The sequence below is a fragment of the Macaca nemestrina genome, chromosome 11 (assembly GCF_043159975.1).
Source record: "Macaca nemestrina isolate mMacNem1 chromosome 11, mMacNem.hap1, whole genome shotgun sequence".
Lineage (NCBI taxonomy): Eukaryota > Metazoa > Chordata > Mammalia > Primates > Cercopithecidae > Macaca > Macaca nemestrina.
Window position 1 is genome coordinate 125,407,125 of NC_092135.1, and position 23,374 is coordinate 125,430,498.

The 23,374-nt window shown below is 40.5% G+C and overlaps 1 protein-coding gene and 1 long non-coding RNA gene across 5 annotated transcripts in view; one reads left to right on the forward strand and one right to left on the reverse strand.

The window, feature by feature from the left end:
* Positions 1-23,374, forward strand: part of LOC105473981 (collagen type IV alpha 3 chain) — a 150,258-nt gene that overhangs the window by 122,053 nt on the left and 4,831 nt on the right. For all 4 annotated transcript variants that reach the window (XM_011728282.3, XM_011728284.2, XM_011728281.2 and 1 more), the window contains 16 exons: positions 2,839-2,937; positions 3,679-3,768; positions 4,430-4,569; positions 6,536-6,662; positions 7,846-7,926; positions 8,317-8,415; positions 8,622-8,669; positions 11,028-11,213; positions 12,045-12,175; positions 16,017-16,089; positions 16,919-16,990; positions 17,079-17,204; positions 18,042-18,140; positions 20,792-21,001; positions 22,304-22,481; positions 22,609-22,723. In XM_011728282.3, coding sequence (XP_011726584.2) covers positions 2,839-2,937; positions 3,679-3,768; positions 4,430-4,569; positions 6,536-6,662; positions 7,846-7,926; positions 8,317-8,415; positions 8,622-8,669; positions 11,028-11,213; positions 12,045-12,175; positions 16,017-16,089; positions 16,919-16,990; positions 17,079-17,204; positions 18,042-18,140; positions 20,792-21,001; positions 22,304-22,481; positions 22,609-22,723 — 1,874 coding nt within the window. The remainder of the gene's footprint in view (positions 1-2,838; positions 2,938-3,678; positions 3,769-4,429; positions 4,570-6,535; positions 6,663-7,845; positions 7,927-8,316; positions 8,416-8,621; positions 8,670-11,027; positions 11,214-12,044; positions 12,176-16,016; positions 16,090-16,918; positions 16,991-17,078; positions 17,205-18,041; positions 18,141-20,791; positions 21,002-22,303; positions 22,482-22,608; positions 22,724-23,374) is intronic.
* Positions 1-23,374, reverse strand: part of LOC105473980 (uncharacterized) — a 45,271-nt gene that overhangs the window by 6,562 nt on the left and 15,335 nt on the right. The gene's annotated exons all lie outside the window — the stretch shown is intronic.

Sequence of the window (23,374 nt, forward strand, 5' to 3'; positions counted from 1 at the left end):
AAGCCTGGCCAACCTGGCAAAACCCCATCTCTACTAAAAATACAAAAATTAGCTGGGTGTGGTGGCAAGCGCCTGTAATCCCAGCTACTCAGGAGGCTGAGGCAAGAGAATCGCTTGAACCTGGGAGGTGAAGGTTGCAATGAGCTGAGATTGTGCCACTGCATTCCAGTCTGGGCAACAGAGTAAGACTCTGTCTCAAAAAATAAATAAATATATAACCCTAGGAGTAGGTACTGCTATTGCAATCATCCCATTTTACATATGGGGAAATAGGGAGGTGAAGTTACTTGCCCAGTGTCACTCTGATAGGAAACGGCAGAGATGGGCCTCACACTTGGCCTCCTCACTGTGCTGCCAGAGCTCCATAGGAGTAGAGGGAAGCAGAAAATACAGCAACTAGGATAGTCAGTGAAACCTCCGTGAAAGAGGATTTAAATGTCAAATAAGATTCAGATGAACAAATAAAATTCTTGGCTTAAAATCTTTCCAAGGCTCCCTGTGCTTTGAGAATTGGAACTTAGACTGACATACAAGTTTATTCACCACTTGCACTTGGCCTGTCTCTCCAGCCACATGAGATTTAGGTACTCAATAATTACTTTTTACTTCATAATACCTATGGACTAGGCATTTTGCTATGTCTTGATTATACAGAGGTGAACAAAGCAGACTTTAGTTTCCTAGTCATGATGAAAGTTACAGTTTAGTGGGGGAAAGAGACATAATGGGTCCATAAACATTTTCCATTTAGGCTAGGTAGTAAGTATCTCAGGCTTTGTGGATCACATATGGTCCCTGTTGCATCTTATTCTTTGCTTTTGTTTTTAACAACCTTTTAAAAATGTAAAAACCACTGGGCATGGTGGCTCACGCCTGTAAATCCCAGCACTTTGGGAGGCTGAGGCGGGCGGATCATGAGGTCAAGAGATTGAGACCATCCTGGCCAACATAGTGAAACCCCAACTCTAATAAAAATACAAAAATTAGCCAGGCATGGTGGCCCACACCTGTAATCCCAACTACTCAGGAGGCTGAGGTAGGAGAATCACTTGAACCCGGGAGGCGAAGGTTGCAGTGAGCCGAGATTATGCCACTGCACTCTAGCCTGGTGACAAAGCAAGACTCCGTCTCAAAAAAAAAAAAAAAAAGTAAAACCCGTCTTAACTCGCAAGCCATACAAAACCAAGCCAGATTCAGCCTGAAAGCTGTATTTTGCCAACCCCTAAAAAACTGAAGTAAACAAACAGACTAAACAGTATATATATCTTTTCAGATTGCAATCAACGACATAAAAGGAAAAAACAAAGGTTGTAAAACAAAACAATCTAACTCCCTGATACTCATCACTCCTTTCTACATGCTGTTTTACTGTCTGGGAATCCTGTCTCACTCCAGACCTTCTTCACCCAATTAGTTTTCATTTGGTCTTCAAGACTGAGCTAAAAAATACTACCTCTTCCAGAAATTCTTCCCTGTAGCATATTGTGCCCAACTCTAGTACAGCGTTTATCTGCCTGGATGATAATTGTTTGTTTACTTGGCTGTCTCCCCAGTTAAACACTAAAAACTTGGGGGAAGAGAACATGATTTATCTCTCCAGTGCTCAGCACAAGACCTATTTATTAATTAGATGCTCCACCCATATGTGAATGAATAAGTACATATGCAGGAAAAGAGCCAAGGGAAGTGAATCTGCTTGAGAAAAAGCACAAAGGCAGGCCATAGACAGACTGTAGAACGCTTCATGCTGCCGAAGGAGTTTGCAATTTACTCTGTAGGTAATAGATCCAGTGACTATTTATTTATTTATTTCGAGACGGAGTCTCGCTCTGTCACCCCGGCTGGAGTGTGATGGCACAATCTCGGCTCACTGCAAACTCTGCCTCCTAGGTTCAAGTGATTCTCTTGCCTCAGCCTCCCAAGTAGCTGGGATTACAGGTGTGTGCCATCAAACCAGCTAATTTTGATATTTTTAGTAGAGATGGGGTTTCACCATGTTGGCCAGGCTGGTCTCGAACTTCGGACCTCAAATGATCCACCCCCCTCAGCCTCCCAAACTGCTGGGATTACAGACATAAGTCACCGCACCCAGGCCAATGACTATTTATGAAAAGGAGAGGAGTATGATCAAAGTCATGTTTTAGGGAAAGTAGAATGGTTTCCTGGGACGTTTATAAGCTTTCCAGATGTGCAGAACTGGGTTCAAATCCAAGTGTTATTAACTGATTGACAGTGTGATTCTGGCCTTTGACTTACCTAATACTTAATAAATTATAATTTTAATACATGGATTGAGAATAGAATCATCTAGATGAGAATAGTGTAGTGGATAACACTTTGTCTTTGCTATTAAAAAATGAAGAGATATTTAGGCTGCTAATTCTTAAAATGTTGTTTTAAACAGTACATATTAAGATCATTGCTAGTGTTCACTGAGGAATAACTTATGCCAGGTATTGTGCTAATGCCTGACACATATTATTTCATTTAATCCTCTTCTCTAAAAGATAGAAGCCCAAATCCACCCATGCTCTTAACATATATGCTACGCTGAACTACAATAATATGCCATTGGTTTAAACCAGGATGTGGATGGGTCTGACAAAATTTTAACCTGAATTTTTGATACCTAGTTTTTTGTTTTGGGGGGTATTTTTGAGATGGAGTCTTGCTCTGTCGCCCAGGCTGGAGCACAGTGGCACGATCTCAGCTCACTTCAACCTCTGTCTCCCAGGTTCAAGTGATTCTCCTGCCTCAGCCTCCCACGTAACTGGGATTACAGGCACCCACCACCACACCCGGCTAATTTTCTTGTTAATACCTGGTTTCTAACTTTAGGATTCGCAGGAAATCCAGGTGAGAAAGGAAACAGAGGCGTTCCAGGGATACCAGGTTTAAAAGGCCTCAAAGGACTACCTGGACCAGCAGGACCACCAGGTACAGCTGATTCTCAAATAGAAAAATATCACATTTTACACTTTCCTACATCTAAAGTAATAAACGTTGTTTCTAGACTTATTGGGTTTAAATATCAGTTCTGTTCTGATAGTGTTCCAGCAAAATTTGCTACTAAATTAACAAGAAGGTGTTGATAGTTGGTGTGTAGTTAACTTATATTAACCTACAAATAGTTACATTTTGTCCTCAAAATTTCATTCTGAAATTGCTGGTATGTATTATAAATTATAATTCATCACCATGTCACATATCAGAGATGAAAATTAGAGAACGCCTTAGAAGTTTTCAGGTTTGCATCTTTCTTTTTTAAAGCAAGTAACTGAGTTTACAAAATAATTTTTAAATAATTAAAGCATCCCACCATTCCTATAACCACCTCAGTAACAAAATATATTACATGGCAATAACACTTCAGGATGCAGTTGGAAATATATTACCATATGGTTGCAGGAGCCCACTTTTTCCTGCTGGTGTTGGTCCTAGGATGATTTTAGTGTTTGAAACCCAGGCCTGCTGACAAGAATCTAACTTTCTTTAGTTTTACATGTTCCGGGTCCCTAGTTCCCTCCTTATTTGAAGGAAAAAGGACAGCTAGACAATGCCTAAACCAGCTGGTCTGGCTGTTTTGGATTCATTCATGCATGCAAGCAACAAGTATTTATTAAACACATACTATGACCAGAAACTGTGCAGGGCAATAACTATGTATTTGTTCTGAAGGCCCCAGAGGAGATTTGGGCAGCACTGGGAATGCTGGAGAACCAGGACTACGTGGTATACCAGGAAGCATGGGGAACATGGGCATGCCAGGTAATGTGTAAGGTCCTGTTACGAGCCCACAAGCTCATGATGAGTGAGGATTCCAGATTTTCTGTGTTGTGTACTGTTTTGGTTTTCCACTTGGTAGAAAACTTATATTAAAAAACTAGATTTGCGGGGCCAAGTGCAGTGGCTCATACCTGTAATCCCAGCACTGTGGGAGGCTGAGACAGGCGGATCACCTGAGGTCAGGAGTTTGAGAGCAGCCTGGCCAACACAGCGAAACCCTATCTCTACAAAAAAATATAAAAAAAATTAGCTGGGTGTAGTGGTGCACACCTGTAGTCCCAGTTACACGGGAGGCTGAGGCAGGAGAATCGCTTGAACCCAAGAGGCGGAGGTTGCAGTGAGCTGAGGTCACGCCACTGCACTCCAGCATGGGCGACAGAGTGAGACTCCGTCTCAATAAAAACCAACAACAACAACAAAACTAGATTTGCTATTAGACAAATATACAGTGTGCAATTAGAATATGGGTGAGAACAAAATAAATATTGATGTTATATAATAATCATCCATTGTTAACTACCTGATGCATTTGTAATTCTGAAAAAGCCATTCTTGGGAGAAAACTTATGCAAAAGTGAAAAGTAGAAAACTTCAAGATCCTCATGTTTATCTATTTTACTCGATGTTTTCCCCCTAATTTCAGGTTCTAAAGGAAAAAGGGGAACTTTGGGATTCCCAGGTCGAGCAGGAAGACCAGGCCTCCCAGGTATTCACGGTCTCCAGGGAGATAAGGGAGAGCCGGGTTATTCAGAAGGTACAAGGCCAGGACCACCAGGACCAACGGTATATAGGCCACTGAAATATTTACATTTTGGTGGTGGAGTGAGTGCCTTGAAAAATACCAACAAGTACCCAGATTCAGTGTGGGCAGAGAAAATTGAAACTATTACTATAATTTCAGACAGTTATTTGGATTTTTAAAATCCTGTCTCCACAACTGAGGATGCTTGTCTGTCACAGAGCTGTCAACTTCTGAAAGCCTCTTTCAGTCACCAAGGAATTTCCACACTGTCCCTGCAATTTAGGTGTGCTGCCAGAAGAAGGCAGTGATTACAGGCCCATAAAATCAGATGGGACAGTGGATTTTTTTCTTGTGATACAAAGTGGCCTGTTTCTGCTGTACTCATCTCATGTAGACTTAGAAAAATAAATTTCCAAACCTTCTAATAAAAAACACTTGTCTTACTAAGACTAACAAAAGATACAAAATAAAATAACTTTACAGCATCATTAGAAAGCAAACAAAATCCTAAGACACATACATTTATCTTTCTTGTTTTAGAACTTTTTCTGTGTAATGGAATGGAAATACTCAATCTTGTTTCAATGTTTTCAGTGTTCATGCTCTGTCAAACTGAGGTTGGATGTTAAAGCCCTTTTTTTACTACGGTGTTATACAAAGCAGCAACCAAATGTTTCAATAGGGCTCAGTGGCTTCCTTAGGTTTATTCTCTTCCCAATTTTCTGAGTATATCTCTCACATTAAAAGCTAGAGATAGACCAAAAGAGAATGATTAATAGAAGTTCCTATAAGCAGAGGTTACTAACATGGGATTCCATGGACCAGTGGGAAAATCTATGGGATCCCAAGAAGCCCAGCAACCTCTAGAAACTAAATGCGAAATGTTTGAAAATGTTTTTGTAGGGGAGAGTCTATTTTTCAGATTTAGATTTTTAGATTTTCAACAGTATATGACTCCAACATATAAAAATTATTACTTAGGGAACCTCCTCCCTCTTTTTGGAGACAGTAAAATATCACCTTTCCTAAATATTTCCACCAGCTATAGTCTCCAGTAGTAATTGCTAAAACAAGAAAAAAATTTAGACCTACACAGACCCAAGAAAGCAACTGTTTTTTCACTTGGAGCACAGACAAATGTCTTTGTTTTTTATATTTAGATTAAGTCCTCAGAAAACCCGAGATTGCTTCCACTGAGATATTTGCTCAACGAGAAATCCTGTTTGACTTCACACTCAGTTAATTGATAGTTTCATTTAGATTTAAAGTTTTCACCAGGTAACCACCAGAATAAATTTTTAGAACTGTGCATTGAACACAAAATGAGCTGGTTTTATCATGTCAGCAAAATGAGAGTAACAGAGTAGTATATTTTAATTGGCTACCATAGAAATTTTGTAAATCTTTACCAAACCTGTGTTCTGGTTGGTCTTAAAACTGAAGTGAAGATTTAATGAACATTAAATCATTGGAAGGTTTTTAAAACATATGATTGACATATTTGCATGCATAGTATTTGTAGGATACATCTTTATTTAGTCTATTTCTTTCTTACTCCCAGCTACTCATCACAATTTGTAATTATATATTTGTATGATTATTTAATATCTATCTACTTACTGGTCTCTGAAGCTCCATGAAGGCAGGGACTGTGTAAGCCATAATCTATATAGGTTACCATTATATCCTGGTAAAAGCCAGCTTCCTGGGTTTGCTACCAGTGCAGTCACAGAGGTCCTGTGCTAAGAAGGGCCTCCACACTTGGTCTGATGCTATGCTGTTGCTGTCTTGAAATTCGCTTTAAGGGAAGCTGCATTTCATTTTGCACTGGGCCCCATAAGCCATGTGGCCATCTTATTCTCAGCACCTATCACAGTGCTGGCAGAGAGCAGATACTAAATATGAATTGACGAATGAATGAAAGAATTAGTAAATAAAGTTTACACTGAATTCTAACCACATATCCTGCTTATATGAGAATTTTAAAGGTATTTGACTACATTTAAGGGGGATCCAGGACTGCCGGGTGAAATGGGAAAGAAAGGAGAACTGGGGCAACCTGGCCCACCTGGACATTCGGGGCCTGCTGGACCTGAGGGAGCCCCTGGAAGTCCTGGAAGTCCTGGCCTCCCAGGTAAGGTTTGGGTTTACAATTCTAAAAGCTGGAAGCATTACTCAGAGTATAGCCCTCCTGAAATCACTGTGGTAAACAGAAAGCTATTTATACTTTTATGCTGCAGTTGCTTTTATTCAACTTTGAACTTCAAATTCTAACACACTAAGAAACAGGGAATTCATTAAGAGAGCCCAATTTTACTAATCAGTCCATTTGGTGGACTGAAATATAAAAATATGTTCCTATAAACAACACTTTTGAAGAACTGTCTCAACAAATTCAGCCCAAGGATACAAAATGTTAGCCGCTGTACAATCGTAATGTTTGTATTAGTTTGTTCAGTCTTCCATAGTGAATACCACAGACTAGGTGGCTTAAACTACACTTGATGTTAGCCAGAAGGCTGAGAAGTGATGAGGTGGCTTAAACTACTGACGTTTATTTTCTCACAGTTCCAGCAGCTCCGAGTCTGTGATCAAGCTGTCGGCAGCATTGGTTTCTTCTAGGGCCCCTGTTCTTGGCTTGTGGATGGCTATCTTCTTCTTGTGTTTTCCAAGCGTCTTAATCTTCTTTTCTTATAAAGACATCACACGATATTGGATTAGGGTCCACCCTACTGACCTCATTTTAATTTAGTTACCTCTTTACCAGCCCTATCCCCAAATACAGAGTCACGTTCCAAAGTACTGAAGGTTAGGACTTCAACATACGAATGTGGGAACACCACAATTCAAACTACAACACTGTGCTGTGACTCTTTTTCGAACCGATTTCTGGATTGAATTTTGGCTTTCTTGCTTATTAGCTTACAATTCAGGTTTAGGGTTTTGTTTTATTAAAAACAACTGTGAAACTATTAGGTTGCAGATTCAGGTCTTACTTAAATACAATAAACTACCTGTTCAAATACAGAAAGTTTCAATAAATTTGCATTTAACTCACAATTAAAATAAAATTGCATATTGAGTGGTGCTTGTGGTTGGCGTACACACATCTTTGAAAGTGATTTGCCACATCTCTGCATGTGGTTCTCCGGGAAAAAAGCAGCCTGGACAAAACCATGGGGTGACCTTGCAACAAGAGAGCTTCCTTAAGGCCAGCGTGAGCATGGTTGACTATAAAAACAGACCGTTTCGGTCACTGTTGTAATCATTTATCTTTTGGTGATCTTTTTTCTTCCTTCCCCTCTCTTCATTTCTAGGAAAGCCAGGTCCTCATGGTGACTTGGGTTTTAAAGGAATCAAAGGCTTCCCGGGCCCTCCAGGAATCAAAGGCCCTCCAGGTTTCATTTTTGTACTTTCTCTCTTTCCTTTTCATGTGGGAGGCACACTTTCTCCTGAGGTGTGGATTTCTGTAAACCTACTATTCTATAGAAGGTAGCTCCTAGTTACTCAGTATCCAGACAAAAATGCAAAAAAAAATGAGGTTAGATATTTCTATCTATTTAATTCAAATATTTGGCAACCTATTCCAAACTGATAATCCAATCCTCATGATAATAGTAATCTGTATGTGGTTTTCCCTAGGAACATAGCTTCACATAGCTACAGTTCTGAAAAATAGCCTCTTTAACACAATTCCACACATCTCCCTGGTATTCCCATTAGGCCATTGGCAAGAAATAAATCCTCTTTTTGTATATCATAGTTTTAGGCTTTTTTTTTTTTTTCAGGTCTTCCAGGATTCCCAGGATCTCCTGGACCAATGGGTGTAAGAGGTGACCAAGGACGTGATGGAATTCCTGGTACAGCTGGAGAAAAGGGAGAAACGGGTACAACTTGCTCATTATCTTTGATCCACTAGTTTTATTTTGGATAGAATCATTAGTAACAGTGTAATCCTTTGCTGCTCTAAAGATTTTTCTCCGATAGAACTGATTATCTTTAACATGTTTTTGGTGTGTACTAAACTTCTGTCATAGACATATAATATAATGAAATTGACCAAATATTAACATGCCAAGATTATCTCTTTCAGGTTTATTGCGGGCCCCTCCAGGCCCAAGAGGAAACCCGGGTGCTCAAGGTAAGCAGTTCTTCTTCCCTGTCCTAATGTACACATTTTCAAGGAGAGAAAGCAGTTGAACATGCCTTAAATATAAATAAGCTTAACCTAGCAAATTAAAGATGTTCCAATGGCAATATAGAAGGATATTTATCATCTTGGTCTTCAATTTTAAATGTTTACTTATTACCATCACAACAAATGGAATGAATTAGAAACTCTGATTCAATTTTGGAATTTCCTACTAAGAAAGTCTTGAAAAGTAAAAAGGATTCTTCTGTATATGTCTTGCTGTTGTTAGCAAGGTTTAAAGGTACCACCTCCTAAAAGGTGAAGGTGGAACTGATGGGTTCTCAGTGAGCATCTGTCCCTGCTGTTCTGAGGCACAAGAGTAATCCAAATCCTTTCCCACCTATATCTTCTTAGGTCTGATTCCAACTCCCAGATCCAGCTTGCGGTCCATGCTATTGTTTATTAAAGGCTACCCAGAGAGTCTCTCAACATCTCAGACATGGCAGTTTACTGAACATGTCATTCAGAGTATTTCAAGTTTTTTGTTTCGCAGGCCGCAAGTCTGGATTTCTCACATCAGTGCTTTACAAGATAAACAGCTTCTTTTAACTCTTTTCCATTTTCTAGTCAAACCTTCCAGGAGAAACATCAGATTGTCTGCACATTTCATTGACCCGTCTCAGCCACGGGTCCTGTGAATGGGAGCATTTCATTGGCAAAGAGGCCTAGCACACTGAAGGGCCCTAGTTATTGATGCTCATGCGAACCAGCAAAGAATAGCTCGATGCCAATGAGAAACTCAGTCGGGCAGGAACCACTTTTGATAAAACAGTCAAAGTGTAAAAGTAGACAAGAGCTGTTCTCTCCCATTTGTTTCTTACTAGTTTGATTGTTCTTTTGGTTGAGCTCAGTCTTCCCACATCTCTCAGACCTCTCCTTTACCAATGAGCATGAAGGCTTTTCCTGTTCCACGGTGTAGCTTTAGAATTGTGGTCAAAAGGAGAGTTGCTCTTCATGTTCCCAGGCTAACTCACAGTTTAACCATTTGGAATGAGAACACTAGCTTTTAAGTGGAAATAAAATTTGGTATAAAACGGTCATACCTTAGGTTTAAAAGCCTTAAAACTAACCAATAGCCTAATTATGTAAGTGAATGATTATGCACCTCAATCCCTCTAGGATAACTAAATATGGAGAAGAGTTCATTGAGACTTGGAAGGTATGAATCCTTTTAATTAGTTTATTCTCCAAAATCCTAAAATGAAATCATATTGCAGAGCATGTAATCATTTTAATGAACATGAAATATATAATCCAAGCCATCTTGGTGCTTCAGGTCACTGCCATGCAAATACAGTATTACAAAGCTTGGAGTGAACTGAAGTCATCTAAGCACTTTCTTTTAAAAGCATAAATTACAGGTATTAAAAAGCTAAAGGGTGTGAATAGACATAGGGCTAGATAGTCAATATTCATCAATTTTATTTTCATTGTAAGTCTTTACTATATAATAACTCCCCAAGCCCTCCCCTGAGCTATTAGCCTCCCCTTCCTTCTCCCTCTCCTTCTGCACATCTATCTCCTGTTTTCATGCCATTTACTGCTTCTAGAATAACACAGAGATGGGAGAGAAGAGGGAGACATTATTTTCAATTCATACAATATTTTTCATTCGTGAATGTCAAAGCACAATTTCTTGAAGGTTTTCTAAGATGAAAAATATTAGTATTGACTTGTGACCTTTTTGGGGGGTCTTTGGTAAATCCAAACCTCCTGCCACTACTATTCCTATTATGGGGGATGTGTGGGGAAGTTAGCAAAAGGACAGAATAAAGACTGCAATTTTGTTGCTTCTTTGTCTGGGTTTAGCTGGATAATACTTCAAATGCACACATCAGTGCTATGCCATTTAGCTTCTTATGCTCTAACGGATTATCAGTGACTCAACAATGTCAACATGATTAAGTTCATCAGCTGAGAGTAACTGTGACTTACGTTTATATAACACTTTAGAGCTTATGCCATGCTTTTATGTTTGTATGTTATCTCACTTGATCTGAAATAATTAGCTAGAACAGGTATTACCTCCATTTTTAAAATAAGAAAATCAAAATTTGTAATAGTAAGTAAATCTGAAGTGAATTTGCCAAGATCGGACAGCTAGTTGGAGACACACTGAGTCTCAACTCAGTTTTTGTAGCTCTATATTGCATTTACCAGCAATATATTATAAAATATATATTTTAGAAATATATATTCTGAATCTGAACACTTTTAAGCAAAGTACTTACATTATTAAAGATAGCCAAGAACTCTAACCCAACCATATGGCCATTAAAGAAACTTACTAGGCCTTCTTCTTTGCAGGAGCTAAAGGAGACAGGGGATCCCCAGGTTTTCCTGGCCTCCCTGGCAGAAAAGGGGCCATGGGAGATGCTGGGCCTCGAGGGCCCACAGGCATAGAAGGACTCCCAGGGCCACCAGGTCTGCCCGGTGCAATTATCCCTGGCCGGAAAGGAAATCATGGTCCACCAGGCTTAAGAGGAAGCCCAGGTAGAGGGTTTACTTTTAAATAGCATAAAAGAACAAAAATCATGTTTGACCTCAAAAGTTTTCAACCTCCTCCTCATGTTACCTTGTTGCTTCTTCTTTCCCTGTGGTCATCTCCATTCCCTGTCTACCCATGGTTCCCACACCCAGCAACTGTCAAGACAAGGTAGCCTGTTTGAGGGATGCGTAGTCAGTAAATCAATGAGCCTGGCTGGACGCAGTGGCTCATGCCTATAATCCCAGGACTTTGGTAGGCCAAGGCGGGTGGATCACTTGAGGTCAGGAGTTCAAGACCAGCCTGGCCAACATGGTGAAACCCTGTCTCTACTAAAAAATACAAAAATTAGCCAGTCTTGGTTGGTGGTGCGTGCCTGTAATCCCAGCTACTCAGGAGGCTGTGGTGGGAGAACCGCTTAAACCTGGGAGGCAGAGGCTGCAGTGAGCTGAGGTTGCACCACTGCACTCCAGCCTGGGCAACAGAACTAAACTGTCTCAAAAAATAATAATAATTAATTAGCCTAAAAGACAGTGATGCATTCATTCAACTCTATTTGTTGAATCCCTAGAGCTGGGCTAGGCTCTAGGGAAGCAGGCACAGACCCTGCTGTAACAGACCCTCACTGGGGAGAAGCAGATCCTGCTGGTGGGTGCCAGGTGCTTCACTGGCATCATCTCATCCTGTCTTTACCACAATCCCATCACATGCCCCAGGGGAAAGAATGTTTGTGGTAATGCTAAGTAAAGGGTTTATACTTCATTAGAAACAATCACTAACTAGGTAGAACCTTCGAAGCTCCCTGGCTGGCAATACTGACAGACTTTTCATGAATTCAGGTGAGCCTGGTCCCCCTGGACCTCCAGGGAGTCACGTAACAGGCATAAAAGGAGACAAAGGGTCTATGGGCCACCCTGGGCCAAAAGGTCCACCTGGAACTGTAGGAGACATGGGACCACCAGGTCATCTGGTGAGTATGAATAATTATTTTGACTCATTATCAATTCAATATCCACTTATTATAATTATTCTTATATTGTACATTATACCATATATTGTCGATATTGTTAACTGTATTAGTCCATTCTCATGCTGCTAACAAAGACATACCCAAGACTGGGTAATTTTTAAAGAAAAGAGGTTTAATTGACTCACAATTCTGCATGGCTGGGGAGATCTCAAGAAACTTACAATCATGGCGGAAGGCACCTCTTCACACCACAACAGGAGACAGAATGAGTGCCAAGTGAAGGGGGTAGCCCCTTATAAAACCATCAGATCTAATGAGAACTCACTCACTATCATGAGAATGGCATGGGGGAACCACCCCCATGATTCAATTACCTCCCACTGGATCCTTCCCAGGACATGTGGGGATTATAGGAACTACAATTCAAGATGAGATTTGGGTGGGGACACAGTCAAACCATATCATTAACACTGACTTATTGTTAATGTTAATGTTAATGTAAAATTTATAATTTTTGATGCATCTGTACAGTATGCCTAAGGGAACACAGTCCAAAAGTTTATGAAAATCAAAAAATCTTCAGAGTTGGAATGATTTGGCCTCTAAGAGGCCTCCAAAACTTTGGTCTGTATGGGACTCACCTCTACAGCATTCCAGACCCTTGCTTATTTAGACCCTGAACAAGTCCAGTGACGGAATCTTCAAAAAGCAGCTGGAGTTCAGAATCGTTCTAAATGACACTGTCACTTTTTCCTCTACTTATATGCTTCTGAAGTTTTCTGCTTTCCCCTGTAAATGCCTATTTATTTTCTGCCCCCCAAATGCCTGCTAATGTTTCTAGCTAACTGTCATTTCTTTCCAATTATTTTATTCCTGGATAAATACTTGGTTCTTTCAAATTCAGTTTAACCATTTATCAGCTTTGCCTCTATACTGAATACACCCTAGTTTCTCATTATTGCCCTAAAAAATATAGCCTCTGGAGTGAATGCCCTCCAGAAGTTAGAAGTCAATACCCCAGGGAGTAGCAAAAGGACAGACGAGTCTACTGTCTGGAACGTCGTCATTTTAGGAATCAGACCTAAAATTCCACTTGGGCCACTAGGCTGACCTGCTTGTCTCCACATTGCGCTCGTAATCAACTAAAGGCCATGGGCCTTTTCCTCATGAACTGCTACTAGGTTTTCTCCATTATTTCTTGCCTAGCTTGTTGTTATTGATGCTTATTTGGGACTTAAGTGTAGAACTTTTACATTTATCAATCTTAGACATTGTCTTATTCATTTAGGCCTGTGCGCCCAGCCTGCGATCTCTCAATTCATATTCTCTCTCTCAACACCATAGCCATCATCCCTAGCTTTCTCTTAGCAGCATATTAAACGAGCTGATCCCTCTGTCTACATCAAATCCTTGGAGACAGATGTTGAATAGATGAATGTGACTCAGGGATCATACCTGAGTGTCTACTCTGTACCAATGGACAGAAAAACAAAAAGCTACAGTCCTTTGCCCTAGAGCAGCCCACAATAAAGTGAGGGTGATAGGCACAGAGACAGGCCATTTTCCCACCGTGTGGTAGGAAGAATGCAGGAGCCTATGGGGACACAGAGGGAGGGTATTTAATCCAGACTGTAGAGGGAAGACGCTCAGGAAAGATCCCTCCCCGAGGAGACTGATGCCTGGTCTGAGTCTTGACAGATGCATAGGAGTTATCCAAGAAAATAAGAAAAGCAGGGGTATGGGTGGGGTGGAGGAAGGGAGCTTTCTGAGCAAAATGACAATGGGTGTGTGTGAGTGACAAACACACAACTCTATTACTGGAGCTGAGGTGGGTGAGAATGAGGACACCTTGAGAGGAGTCTGGAGGGCTAAGCAGGAGTCAGGTAATGGAGATCTGGTTTTCTAGACTAAGAAGAGGGAGGACATCACTTGCTGATCCAAGAAACACTTACAAAGCAGCTCTTTGTGCCCAGAGTTCTCTCTCTACAAGCTGGAATTAATCCCTTAATGAACTGCCTTTCGATGTGGCCATTCACCAAGCTTTAAATCTATCCTTGTTCCTCTATGCAGCAGCCATTTTGGCCACAAAAACATGGTAGAGCGAGCTACCATGGCACATGGCACAGCTCTCTCTACCATGTAAATTGTCAATGTACAGAACATCTACGGTATAACTCATTTTGTCCTCTACTAACCTCATCAGTGATGCATAATGAGGTACTTTGCCATAGCTCATTGTTAGGAATCACTCTTAAGCTCTCTTGGTATTTGATTTCCAGAATCTACTTTTAAATGTTTTTTTTCTTTTTTTTTTTTTTGAAAAATGACATATTTGCCCATCTTCAGTCTGTAGGTGTCTCTCGTGTTCTCCATGATTCTTTGAAAGTCGCCAATTTGATCCACAGTTACATCTAAAGACCTTCCAAGGACACTGGGATGTATAAAGCTTGGTTTGGAAACATGATCTTACTTAACTCCTCTGGTGATTTCATGGTCATTCATAGGCTTCTATACTTACAGTTGAAAGACAATTATTGATGGATGTCTCAACTGGCTTGGGGCCTTTAACAGCTCCCTCCTGCTGCCAGGGATAACCCTGGCAACATGCTCTTTTTCATAGTTACCTTAGCCTCAAGAGGAACAGGCAGAAATGAGAAGCCAGCAAGTCCTTGACCAGATGGTTCTGTTTTCTCTCTCTTCTTTTTTAAACAACACTTTATCCAAGCAATCAGATGGTTCCTTCTTTGGTCTTCTTGCTCCAAAGATAGCTGGTTCAAGGCCAGTTTTATTCTTGGCACTTTTCACGACCTTCAAAGCCCATTATTCTCAGGTAATAGCATTATCTCAATCCATATGGACAGTATGAAACTAAATTTAGCATACATTTTGACAAACAGCTCTTTTCAGAAGCCCTGCTCCCTCCTCCCTCTTTCTATGGCTTTGCTTGAGCATCTCCTGGCTATAAGACCAGTTCATGTGAGCCTCATAAGAAGAGAGCACCTTCTTCCCGCTTAGATTATTGCATCCTTGTCAAATATGCCTGTCAAATACTCTCTCTTGACAACCCCTGTACACTCCCATCCCTGGACATTACTTTTCCTATCATCATGGTCAAGAGTAATTTATGGCTCTGAGAATGACGCTTGGGTGCTGTAACTCAACAATGGTTTTGTTGTCTTTGCAACAATTATAAATACAGATTATTATAATTTTCATTCTGGGCCAGGCATGGTAGCTCACTACTATAATCCCAGCACTTTGGGAAGCTGAGGTGGGCAGATCATTTGAGGTCAGGAGTTCGAGACCAGCTTGGCCAACATGGCGAAACCCTGTTTCTACTCAAAATACAAAAATTAGCCAGGTGTAGTGGTGCATGCCTGTAATCCCAGCTACTCAGGAGGCTGAGGCATGAGAATTACTTGAATGTGGGAGGCAGAGGTTGCAGCAAGCCAAGATCATGCCACTGCACTCCAGTCTGGATGACAAAACGAGACTCTGTCTCAAAAAAATAAAAAAAATAAAAAATCATGCTGGCAGTACTGGGCTACTCCATTTAGGTCACAGAATATCCAGTTGAATCCAATACTAAAACAACATACGCCAATATTAGAAGGTATGTTTGCTCTTGGGCTTAAGGGAAGCTTTTATTTTACTTTTAAAATGATAGTCCTAAGGAAAGGTTCTAAGTGGCCAAAGGAGTTATAGCCTTGATTGAAAAAATGATGTCTGCTAACTTCAGCCTATTCTCATCCAACATAATATTATACCCTATTTGCATTTTTTAAAAACTAGTAATTTTAAAATATTTGTTTTGGTTCTACTCCCTTTTTTTGAAATATAGGGAGCACCAGGTACTCCAGGTCTTCCAGGACTCAGAGGTGATCCTGGATTCCAGGGGTTTCCAGGCGTGAAAGGTACTGTTTTTGTGCATTGCTCTTTATATGCAAATACAATAACCTCAATTTATATTTTAGGGCACACAAGTGTTTGTTGAAGTACAGACAGCTAGGGTTAGTACAAATAGGACCTCGATATGACTGAAGTAGGAAGGCTCCACTATACTATTTCAAGATTCTTTAAAATAGAGTATTTCTCCAAATGAATGGCTCTCAGTAACCTTCTTTTATTTGTGTAAAAGACTGTGCTTGCAAGAGAAATCTTACCACTTTATTAGTTCATGCTGGCAGTACCGGGCTATTCCATTTAGGACACAGAATATCCAGTTGAATCCAATACTAAAACAACAATATTGCACAAAGCAAATATTCTCTTTGCGCTCAAGAGAACTCCTGATGTAACTAACTCTAGGCTATGAGTAAAGCTAGAGTAATAAGCTGAGAAAGTAGATAACTATGACAACCAAGCAATATAATTCACCAGATGGTAAAACAGGTTTTAATGTGACTTTGTATCTTACCTTAAATATCAAATTGGTTTCTGAACTCAAAAATTGGACTCTTAAGGACCCTTCCCCTTCAATGTTAAAATACAAGTTCTTAATGCCTGCTTCTGGAATATATTTCTTTACAGACTCATTAAGCATGAACTACTGGGTCCCAGTGACATGCCAAAACCTATGTGAACAAAAATGAAATTGTAGCCCTTGTGACAGAACCCACAGGACAGAGCCTCCAGGCACACTTCTAGTATTTGTCCTTAGAGTCAATCATCAACCTGAAGAACTAGGAGACCCATTGATCTAAGTGGAATCACATTGTGTTTTTGTTTGTGGTTTGTTTTTAGGAGAAAAGGGTAATCCTGGATTTCTAGGATCCATTGGACCTCCAGGACCAATTGGGCCAATAGGACCACCTGGTAAATAAATTTCCTTACCATTGATCTCAATGAAGAAAGGTAACGCATCCGTGAAGCCATCATCTTCTTCTTATGTTTATGTCAACAGGTATACGTGGAGACCCTGGCACACTTAAGATTATCTCCCTTCCAGGAAGCCCAGGGCCACCTGGCACACCTGGAGAACCAGGGATGCAGGGAGAACCTGGGCCACCAGGGCCACCTGGAAACCTAGGTGTGAGACTGGCAGCATTGACTTGGATCAGTAGGAAGTGGTTGAACCAAAATACCTGTAAACTGCTTTGGAAACAGCTGATACAACTTCACAGAAAATGTTGAACATGATAGTGGTTTTCACAGTCTTAGGATTGAGCTCATTTTACCCTTGACCAGCAAATAAAAGACCTTGGAATCTATTGAAAGCTGTTGTACATAGTATAACTTGAACAAATACACTTTAGGGCAGCATGTTTTTGTTTTTTATTTTTTATTAAGGTAAAGGTATGTCTGTCTCCTCTGACAACTGTCAGTCTTGGGGATCTATTTCTAAATGATTGTCTGAATATACCTGAGTTCTGTGAATTTATACTTTTCTAACACTTTCTACAGCAAAGTATTAGAAAAAAATGATTTAGGAATCTTTTCAAAATACTGGTGTTTGGAAATTGAACTAACCCCTCTACATAAGCAGAGCGTATTGTAATAGGCTTCTGAATGGAATGATTACGCCTTAAGTGTGTCTGAATCACCTGGGAGATAAAGATAGTACTTATTAGTTTGATCAATTCAGGGACATAGTGAATTCTGGAAGAACATAAATCAAAATTGCAGCACAATTTTAAACTGCTGCATTAAGTATCCTCATAGTTCATTTTCGAGAGCCTTGTTTTCTGGGAAGTGGGGCTAACAAGTTAGGTGACTAATCATCCTAGCTTGCCCAGGACCGAGGACCTTCCCAGGATGCAGGACTTTCATTCCTGAAACTGAGAAAGTCCTGGGTTAACGGGATGGTTGGTCACCTTATCTTTCATCCTATACGATAAAATGCAATGTAATGTTGGTTTTTGCCTAGGACCCTGTGGGCCAAGAGGTAAGCCAGGCAAGGATGGAAAACCAGGAACTCCTGGACCAGCTGGAGAAAAAGGCAACAAAGGTTCTAAAGGAGAGCCAGGTAAGCACCCAGCTTGTTTCCTCACTGAAGAAGTGTTATTTAGACATAAAGAGGTCTTGTTTGAGTGGGTGACTATATGAGTTATCTAGGCCTTTGAGTTTATGTTATTCAGATCAGACCAAAGGCCAAGGATCAAATGCGTTAAGGGGAAGATGAGAATCAAGAATTATTGGAACACACTATTTTTCCGACCTCTTAGCTGGTCAGATGGGCTCCAAACTGATGCACAGTTTAGCCTGAGGACAAATAGAACTAATTTAAGTCCTATGGGTGTTCTTCTTTCAAAAAGGCCAATACCTGTTTTTAATAACTTATAGAAGTAATTAGTTAATAATTATTATCTATAGGAGTGGTACATAAGTACGTAGCTAGAAAAATATTACCTTGGTATGCGTAGAAGAGCAACTTAGTATCCTTTTTTAAGAAAGCCATCTTTTAAAAATGCCATTCTTCATGGTGGCGGGTGCCTGTAATCCCAGCTACTTGGGAGGCTGAGGCAGGAGAATCGCTTGAACCTGGGAGGTGGAGGTTGCAGTGAGCTGAGATCACACCACTGCAGTCCAACCTGGGTGACAGAGTGAGTGAGACGCTGTCTCAAAAAAAAAAAAAGCCATTCTTGAATAGAATTCAACGATTCATGTGTGTCATGAAAAGGGACCTCTTACATATAGTGTTTGATTCTGAACATATGCTGTATGTGCCAGTTTGACACCTGGATCAACATCCACCTTCTGCAAACGTTTCAAAGCACTCTTCTGGAAACTACCTTGATGTCCAAATCTTCTATTTTTAGGATTGCTGACTTTGTTAAAGCAAGAAAAAGTCTAAATGTGATTTCTGAATTTACTGACATATATGATGCTCAGATCTACTATATTAAAATGGTAAAGACTGTAGACTTAAATTTTTAAAAATTCAAATATGATGTTAATATTATAATACTAATTGCATAACTACATATGATTTAGTATTGCCATGGGTGCACAGTGGAGTACTAGTAATCATTCAACTTTCCTTAATGTGTGGTTTTTGAAGTGACAAAACACTCTTATTAATAATTCTATTAATTTAAAAATTTTAATGACCAAGGCTTCAATGCCCTAAGAAGGGGGCAACAGCAAGAGCAAGGGCACTGCAATACAAATTTTGTTGAGAATTAATTAGCAAGTAGACAGTTCAATGCTATGGAGGCCTCACAAGAATGACAAAGGGATCTAAGAGTCAAACTGCACTGGCATAAACTGACAGCCCTGGCCCCCTTCTTGGAGATACGGAAATGCCTTGGATATCATACATCTGTATAAAAGCTCACTTCCAGTTCCTGCCCTGCTCAGCTAATCACTTTCCAATTCCTGTGTAGAGATCAGGAGGCATCTTTTGTTTGGGGTCAATTATACCCCCTCTGAATGAGGGCAGGGGTTAGGAAAACAGAAAAATGTGTCTCCCCAATATATTAAAACCATGGCAACTTGGATTTTTCAAGTAAGACATCAGACTGGAGAATTTGGATGTGGCCTATTTTTAATTTCAAAAAACCACTCAAGGTCCCTGGAGGAGACAAGAGGGGGCAGAATTCAGAGAAAATTGAAAAAATATATAATATTGGGGCTTTTACAAATTTCTGTGGGAAGTCCTGACTTCTGAGTCAGGACTAAACTGTGACAATGCCTGACTCCCAGGGGCATGGATGTTTGTGGACAACAAAACTAATTCCTGTGATGATGTAGGCCCAAAGTCTAACCGTCTCTGTTTTCTCTGTGCTTCCTTAGGACCCTAAAGAACCATGGCCCAAGTCTGGTTGGGGAGGGAGTCAGGGTATAGTGGCTGCACAAATGGATGGGGGTGAGGAGGTGGAAACCAATGCCAATACCATAAATAATAGCTGTTCAATGAAAGAAAGGAGAAGGAAGTTCAAGAGGAATGGAAGAGAGGACAGCTCACGGGTCCTTATCTAGAACATGACAAGTGTGGATTAGCCTTGTCCAACTCCGTACTCCAAAGTATAGAAAGTCTTTCTCCACAGGGAGAAAAATGTACAGAAACCATTTACTTTGTTTTTAACTCATATAAATAAAATAAATTAACCCTTATTACAGTGTAAAAAAAAAAAAAAAAAAGCCTTCTCTTCTTACTTTCCTAACAAATTGATCAAAACTTTCTTGAAGTTTGAACCTTTAAAAAGAGCTTTCAGTGTTTTCTGCAATTGTTTATTGTAGACAATGTTGCAATAATTTGTGAATTTATCAAAACCATAAGTAATTTATTATGATCTACTTGAATAGACTTTAAGTTGTAGATACTGGATTTTTCCCCCATCACATTGTAGGAGGATTCATTCATGTATTCATAAAAAACATACATAAGACCTACCAGATGCAGGCAGGCCACTGTGCCAGGCCTCACAGAGGAATTCAAAGATAAAGACCTGATCTCAAAAAACTCATCAGATTTTCACACAAAGATTGATAAGAAGAGGCACTGTGTGATAAACTGTTTAACATTTAATAATACTGTTTGGCCATTTTTATAAGCCACTCTTCTCCAGGATTTCTTTCAATATATGGGACTCAACATATATTTAAATTAGTACTTTGAAAAAACGAGTTTAAGATTTTGTGTGTGTTGCAACATTTAGAATGTGTTTTTTGAAGGACCACCTGGATCAGATGGATTGCCAGGTTTGAAAGGAAAACGTGGAGACAGTGGATCACCTGCAACCTGGACAACAAGAGGCTTTGTCTTCACCCGACACAGTCAAACCACAGCAATCCCTTCATGTCCAGAGGGGACCGCGCCACTCTACAGTGGGTTTTCTTTTCTCTTTGTACAAGGGAATGAACGAGCCCACGGACAAGACCTCGGTAATGTCCCAGTCCCATCTGCCAGTTGTGTTGTTCCACATGCAGATTGTAAATCTTTATAGCCTAGGATGCTTCCCTCTGAAGTTAAGTGTAAACAACCTTGAGTATCTTCTGGCACTTTTTAAGAGAGCAAATAAAACAACACTGACCTAATTTTCATTCTGGAATGTAAAATGCTGGAAGGAGCCTAGCTCAGGAATGCCAGCCTAGCTCCTCCCATTCAGTGCAAACAATTTGCCCCTAAAACCCCCTAAACCACCTGTCTGCATTTATCTTTTTGGTGTTTTTTCTTTTTCTTTTTCTTTCTTTTTTTTTTTTTTTTAGACAGGGTCTCACTTTCATCACCCAGGCTGGAGTGCAGTGGTGCAACACGGCTCACTGCAGCCTCAACATCCCAGGCACAAGCAATTCTCCCACCTCAGACTCCTGAATGGCTGGGACTACAGGCATATGCCACTATATCCAGCTAATTTTTTTGATTTTCAGTAGAGACGAGGTCTGGCTATGTTTTCAAGGTTTGTCTTAAACTCTTGAGCTCAAGTAATCCTCCCTCCTCAGCCTCCCAAAGTGCTGGGATTACAGGTGTGAGCCACCATGCCCAGCCCACCCGTTTGCTTTTTAATCTCACAAATAATAAGCTTTTCTAAACCTTTATCTGGTTATTAGCTATTACGTACATATGAATAAGTGGGAATACTTTGAAGCAAAAACACTATCCCAGCTGACCTATGCTAGCCCCCATGTTCTAGATCGATTAGAAAGAGCCACAGGGGGCCGGGTGCGGTGGCTCAAGCCTGTAATCCCAGCACTTTGGGAGGCCGAGACCGGCAGATCACGAGGTCAGGGGTTCGAGACCATCCTGGTTCAGTAGAAACCCTGTCTCTACTAAAAAATTACAAAAAATCTAGCCAGGTGAGGTGGCGGGCGCCTGTAGTCCCAGCTACTCAGGAGGCTGAGGCAGGAGAATGGCGTAAACCCGGGAGGCGGAGCTTGCAGTGAGCTGAGATCCGGCCACTGCACTCCAGCCTGGGCGACAGAGAGAGACTCCGTCTCAAAAAAAGAAAAAAAAAAAAAGAAAGAGCCACAGGAAGTATTAAAGGTGGGAGAAAGAAGATTTGTTTGCCTATTGGATCCTTGATTTCTATCAGTATGAAAACTTCTCAATACTACACTTAGCAGATAACTCTTGTGTTGTCTTTGTCCAGCTTTTGCTACAGGTTACGTTTTAATTAGCTTCTCTCTAGCGATGCCGAAAATAACTTTAACTTACTGAAAGTGATACTCAGTCTGATGTTTCATTAGGAACTCTGGGCAGCTGCCTGCAGCGATTTACCACAATGCCATTCTTATTCTGCAATGTCAATGATGTATGTAATTTCGCATCTCGAAATGATTATTCATACTGGCTGTCAACACCAGCTCTGATGCCAATGAACATGGCTCCCATTACTGGCAGGGCCCTTGAGCCTTATATAAGCAGGTAAAAATCCAATCCCCTAGTTTTACAATGGGACCAAGTGAATCACTTCCCTTGTAATGGAATGTAAGGCAGCACATCACAGTGCAGAAAGTGGCAATGCTGCCATAGTCTTTGTTTCATGTTACAGATGCACTGTTTGTGAAGCTCCTGCGATCGCCATAGCTGTTCACAGCCAAACCACTGACATTCCTCCATGTCCTCACGGCTGGATTTCTCTCTGGAAAGGATTTTCGTTCATCATGGTGAGGAGAAAAGGAACAGGAGTTTTATAGTAAAGACTACCCATAGAATGTTACATTATGCTGGGTAAAATGTGGTTCCCAGGGTCAATGCTGCCTGATGTCAGTGGGTGCAACATGCCATAGACATTTCCTTGAAAATCTATAAATACACTTTTTTTTTCTTTACTTCTGGTAAATAATGGAGTATTAAAAAAAGACTTCTCAGAAGGAGATTACCTACAAATTCTCTTATGAAATTTAGGTGAATAGTAGCTGCCATTGATTGATAATGGAATCCCTCTTTTTTTATTATTTTTATCTTTTGAGACAGAGTCTCACTCTGTCACCCAGGCTGGAGTGCAGTGGAGTGATTTTGGCTCACTGCAACCTCTGCCTCCCAGGTTAAGTGATTCTCCTGCCTCGGCCTGCTGAGTAGCTGAGATTACAGGTGTGTGCCACCACGCCCAGCTAATTTTTGTATTTTGGGTTGTTTGTTTTGTTTTTTTAGTAGAAACAAGGTTTCACCATATTGCCCAGGCTGGTCTCAAACTCCTGACCTCCAGTGATCTCCCCAACTCAGCCTCCCAAAGTGCTGGGATTACAGGCATGAGTCACTGCACCCAGCCTGGAATGCCTATTTTTTATAAGATAACTGCTTTATATACATTCTCT